The sequence below is a fragment of the Aquarana catesbeiana genome, linkage group LG07, assembly GCF_042186555.1.
Source record: "Aquarana catesbeiana isolate 2022-GZ linkage group LG07, ASM4218655v1, whole genome shotgun sequence".
Taxonomy (NCBI): Eukaryota; Metazoa; Chordata; class Amphibia; order Anura; family Ranidae; genus Aquarana; species Aquarana catesbeiana.
In genome coordinates this window covers 287,328,246-287,334,326 of record NC_133330.1, presented here as the reverse complement: position 1 = coordinate 287,334,326, position 6,081 = coordinate 287,328,246, and the positions used below count along the sequence as shown (strand labels likewise).

The 6,081-nt window shown below is 42.9% G+C and overlaps 1 protein-coding gene across 1 annotated transcript in view; it reads left to right on the top strand.

Moving 5' to 3' along the window:
- Positions 1 to 6,081, top strand: part of DARS2 (aspartyl-tRNA synthetase 2, mitochondrial) — a 50,116-nt gene that overhangs the window by 2,185 nt on the left and 41,850 nt on the right. Inside the window, exons 2-3 of the mRNA XM_073593445.1 lie at positions 1,872 to 2,088; positions 4,684 to 4,783. Of these exons, the coding sequence (XP_073449546.1) occupies positions 1,956 to 2,088; positions 4,684 to 4,783 (233 nt within the window). The 5' untranslated portion in view covers positions 1,872 to 1,955. The remainder of the gene's footprint in view (positions 1 to 1,871; positions 2,089 to 4,683; positions 4,784 to 6,081) is intronic.

The following is a 6,081-nucleotide window of genomic DNA, read 5'->3' as shown; positions in this document are numbered from 1 at the left end:
GTCCGTCTCCGCACACCTGGACCTGTCAGAGCGCCGCTCTCCTCTATGGGGGATCAGATGATGATGCACCGTAGAGTCCGTCGTCACCCGATCTGATCCGAAAACGGATGGAAAAGTAGGATTTTCCTCCGTTACACTTTTTCGGATCGGAGCGGGTCGGATGTCAGCGGACATATCACCACTGACATCCGACGCTCCATAGAGGTCTATGGAGGGTCCGTTCAGGTCCGCCTAAAAAACTGACAGGCGGACCTGAACGGATCGTTCATGTGAAAGAGGCCTTAGTCAAAACAAAAAAAAAAAGTTATCTTCACCAAGGACCTGTAGATTAGGATAAGCCCTCGCTCCGATTGGAGCGATTTGACAGGTCGCAGCCTATTGCCGGCAATGGCACCGTTCCTTTGCAGTGCCACACCGATTTACAAAAGTAGTTCCTGCACTACTTTTGCCTATTTTGGGTGCGACTTTAATAGACTTCTAAAGACATGAAGCTGCACAGATGCCCTTTTGAAGTAGCACCTGAAATCGCACTGACCCGTTACTTTGAACTCGCACTACTTTAAGCCTAGGTTCACATTGGTACGATTTGACATGCTAAATCGCATGCTAGTACACTATGACTTAAACCTGCAGGGAGGCCCAATTTGTTTTGTTTTTTTATGACAGTTTACTACTGCTTTAAATTATCCATAGGTGACTCTTTAAAAGCCTTTACAAGTTTCCAGTTTTAAACAGGAGGGCTTGTGCTAGACTTATTGCTCTCACTCTGACGTTTGTGGTGATACCTCATGTGTGGTGCGATCGTCGTGTACAGGACCTACGTGGTTGTTTTCTTTTGCACATGAGCATGGGGCGACAGGGCACATTTTTTAAATGATGTCATCATTTATTTTTTTTAGATTTTATACTGTCCCTTTAATTTTCTTTTGATCAACTCTATTGGTATCACAAGGGATGAGCAACATCCCTTGTGGTGGCATGGGCTGTGACGGGTCCTCTTTATGGAGAGAGCTTCAGGCCATATATATGTACGGCGGCACTGAGGTGGTAAAAAATGCACCACACAGAACAGCATGATTCTAGGGCATTATATGCTTTTGCTGGCATTTCTTCTATGTTTTGGTGTGCTGTTAAGAAAGAATGGCAACCACATATATGTTCTAGAGAGCAGTGTGGGGTTGGAAATGTGCACACAGTTATGCACTCGTTTTTGACCTGCACATATGTGAACCTAGCAGGGCCCATTCACACTATAACACATACATAAGCATTTGTCTGCAGTGCATTGCTTTTGACACATTTACACACATACGTTACGATGCAATATTATACAAACACGTAGCATATAATTGCACTGCTATGGAATGCATAGGAATGCAGTGTTTTGGTGTGAACATGTGAAATTTATTGTTTTCTATGTGCCCTTACCTGCATTTTTCCTTGCGACAACGAACTACCAAACCACCAATTCCATCGTTCCTTTGGCTGTCAAAGTATTGCAGCATTTCATGAGACTTGTAGTTCCACAAGAGACAAAGTGCTCATGTTGCTTACCCCTGGGTCAGGTTTTTCTGTGTCTCTGTTGGAAAGATTTCTGCTCACTTCCTGTCTTGATGGCACCAGTCTCTGGATAGGGAGGGGAAGTTTCCCCAATAGGGACTCTGTTAGAGAGTTCCCAAGGTTAGTCAAAACTATACAAAATTGGTTTGGGTGAGTTTTATTCATAAAAATAATGTGCGTTCATTACGTGTAGATTTTAGTAGCTCTGGTTCTGGGGGTTTAATACTTCTGTTCTTTCTTTTTTATATATATTTTTTTCTGCTGCTTGTGTTTTAGATTATTAGCTGTATAATAATTTTTTTGCCTTGCAGTAACTTGCTTTCTAAGGAGGAAGACGTCCCTAGAGGATCCACGTTCAGTGCAATTAGTGGACGGCCGCTCCCATTGATCATACGATGGCTCTTCGTGCTGGTCTCAGGCTATTCATTGGCTGTGGAGCTGCAAGCAGACGACAGGTTATCAGAAGCTTCTGCCTGGTGCACAGAATACAGGCTGCCAGTTCTGGTCATGAAGGTCCTAGAACTCCAGGTGAGGGATTGTTCATTATTTAAAGTTTACTGTGATGGGGTTGCTGCAATCTCTTTAATAAATAAAACGCACGAGGCAAAGTCCCAAAAAGTATATCTTAGTCCAAGGAGATCAAAAGCTGCCCACTTGCAGAAGGGGGATCCCTCAGTTGGCAAGGAAAGGGTGCAGTGATAGGATAAGATTGTATTCGTTGTATCACCACCAATGTGAACCTCCACCAAGGGTCTAGGCTGCTCACCTTATTGAGTGGACATTCTGCGTTAACAGCAAGGTCACTCATGCATTCCCTTCCACAGGGTAGATTATGGAAATAGGGGTCCACAGGCAGTATCCCACATTCAGTCTCATCGGTTGATATATATCATGTTAAAAACAAAAATAACAGGACATAGTGCTCTCCATACGAAAAGGTATAAAATTTATTAAATAAGAAAAATATTACTCACAAAGCAAGCACTGTTTCCCAGTGTAGGAGTATAGAGCATAAAATGAACAAGATGGGTGGCTGTACTGACATCACAGAGCCCCTCGCACGCGTATCGTCCGTGTGGACTTCCTCAGATATATATATATTACACTGTATATTATTATAAACAGTGGGGGTGGAAAGTATTCAGACCCCCTTACATTTTTCACTCTTTGTTATATTGCAGCCATTTGCTAGAATCATTTAAGTTAATTTTTTTTCCTCATTAATGTACACACAGCACCCCATATTGACAGAAAAACACAGAATTGTTGAAATTTTTGCAGATTTATTAAAAAACAAAAACTGAATTATCACATGGTCCTAAGTATTCAGACCCTTTGCTCAGTATTTAGTAGAAGCACCCTTTATTTATTTCAGTTACTTATATAGCGCCATCAATTTACACAGCGCTTTACATATACATTGTACATTCACATCAGTCCCTACCCTCAAGGAGTTTACAATCTAAGGTCCCTAACTCACATTCATACATACTAGGGACAATTTAGGCAGGATCCAATTAACCTACCAGCATGTCTTTGGAGTGTGGGAGGAAACCGGAGTACCCGGAGGAAACCCACGCAGGCACAGGGAGAACATGCAAACTCCAGACAGGTAGTGTGGTTGGGATTCGAACCAGTGACCCTTCTTACTGCTAGGCGAAGGTGCTACCCACTACACCACTGTGCCACCCACCCTTTTGATCTAATACAGCCATGAGTCTTTTTGGGAAAGATGCAGCAAGTTTTTCACACCTGGATTTGGGGATCCTCTGCCATTCCTCCTTGCAGATCCTCTCCAGTTCTGTCAGGTTGGGTGGTAAACGTTGGTGGACAGCCATTTTTAGGTCTCTCCAACCCGCAGCTCAAAAGGAGGAGGCTGCACGGCCCCCAGGAGCATGGGTGGGGTCGCAATTGCGATCCCTGCGACCCCGTATGCTACGCCCATGCATTAGGGGTCTAATAGACCAACAATGTCTCTTTTTAAAGAGGACCCATCACTTACCCAATGCTATCACAAAAGGGGTTTGTTAGGCCCTTGTGGTAGCAATAAAGTTGTACAGGGAAAAAAAGAGATTTAAAAAGGTGTAAAAAAAAAAAAAGTGTGTGTGTAAAAAAAGAAAAAAGTAATATATATTTTTTTGTTTTTAAACTCACCCCTGTCACTCCTGTAAACGCCCCATATAGAACACGCAGCGTAGGGCAAGCATGTGTATGTAAACATCAGTTGTGTAATATAAGTGAGTCATCATCAACGTTGAAGTGAGAGCAATAATTCTAGGGTTTATGGTTAACGCTAAACAAGGGGCGTACCTACAGGTGTTGCAGGGGTCACAGTTATCACCCAACCCTATGTTCCAGGGGGCCCGTGCGGCCCCCTATACACCCGGATAGGAGGAGCAGCGGGGACGAATGCATATAGAGGGACCAATCTCTCAATTTTCCTCCTGCAGCTGCTGAATGCCCACTTCTCTCCCTCCCACAGGCATTCAGCGCCTGCAGGTGGAAAATGGAGAGATCGGTTCCTCTACATGCAGCCACCCCCACCACTCCTCCTATCCAGCTTCTTTCTGCTGCCCCCTGTGTGCTCTCTCCTGGGACCCCTTTCATCCCCCACAGCTCTGTCGAGTTCCATCATCCCCTCATCTGCCGGCTGCTGCGGGGATGTGTCAGGATGGAGAGCAGGGAATGGGCCAGTAAATCTGTCATCTACTGGCCCCTTCCTTGTCTGAATGGATAGGTTCAGTGGTCTGCACCAATCACTGTCTCGGTTCATTCATAACTGAAACATAGTAAACTGTTTACTATGTTTCAGTTCATGAATTAAGGGGAAGCTCTGTACAGAGCTATTCCTATCCATTCATTCTGTGCTGCTGAGGCTGCAGAGATGGGCTAAGGCCTTTTGGAATTTGAAAAATATTCATGCAATAACTTGATATTCCATTTAATTAGCCAATCATGTGCAGGTGAAATAGGTGAGCCATAGTTTGCTTTTTGCTTGATTTTTAAAGATTTTTTTAGTAAATCTGCCTTTTAGGTGTGCAGACTTGAGGCCCTCTACATTAAGAAAGTTGGCCACCTGTCATCTACATCATTTATTTTTTTTATTTTTTCAATTTCCTACAGATTTGAGCAGCTTTATTTCTCGGTCACACACATGCGGAGAGTTGAACACGGATCACGTTGGTCAGGAAGTCACGTTGTGTGGGTGGCTCCAGTATCAGAGGTGAGTACTGAGACTTGTTGGTGTATGCAGAATGCTGTGCTACATACAGCCTGCTTTTCTCTTCTCGACGACAGAAATAAGGCTGTATGTCATCCAAAAAATATTATAACTTGCCATCTGTGCCTAATCATTTAGTGGCCTCCTTTTGTGGTAGGAGTGGTTTTCTCCTATAGTTTGCTGTTTTGGAATCAAGTAACTTACTTTTGTAGACTTTGTTTTGGCTGTCTGTCTAGATTTTAACTGCATAGGTGCGGAACGTCTCCTATTTTATGTAAATAAAATATTAGTGTGCAAGAAATTGGATTATTCTTGTGTAGAAAACAGACGCTCCAACTTTTTAACGGTTTCTTTCCCTAAAAAACCTGATCTGGTCATTTTCTATTCTTACTTGTATTTGAAGGGGTAACTTATAGGGCTATAAGGATATCCTGATACTTCAGTAGTGAATTACAAGCATGATATGCACAGGCTGGTTTCCAGGTCAGTAACTAACTAGGTAGTAAAGGAAAGCTCAGGGTGACCAGCAGTCCTCCACCCCACTAGATTTAGTGAAACTTGGTAAAATCTGATTAAATTTGGGGTACACTGTTGTAAGGATAAATGTGTCCTAAGGGCTGTGTCTCTTTAAAATACACGTCTAATATTTACCATGACCAGCGCCGGTGAATACAACGTTTGCTGCCTTGCAGTGTGCAGGATACTAGTGTATATACCTGAAGCTCTATAGGGACGCACTAGTACTGTAACAGGTGAGACCACCGCATGCAGCAGGGAGACTTGAGCATCAGACTCACCTGCAAGTGTTGATGCTGAACAAGCTGGCTCACTTCTAGCTCTGCAAGAGAGCACAAGATGGGTTAGCCGAACTGCTTAATATCAGACATGTATTTTAAAGAAACCCTGTGGTTGGGATACACTATAGACTATATCTCCTTAATGCTCCACTATTTAATATGTATGTAAATGCTAATAATGAACTTCTCTTATTTGCTGTATGTCAGTCTATTAAATATACAGCTAGAAGCATTTTGCTATTTCTGTTTGATAAGAAAAAAAACTGTTGATCTTGTCAGAAATTCAGAGCTGTCCCACGTCCTCTCCACATGTCCTGTATTATCTCACAGATCCATTCTAGTTTATATATTGGACTACATAATAATTAGCCTGAGAATAAGAATAGTTGAGTAGTTTAGTGGAATACTCTGGGCAGGGGGTGACAACACTGTATCCACAAAAATGCTGTGTGTTGTCAGCACACATCAGGGCTGAGTGCATTATTTGGCAGATCAAAAGGTAAT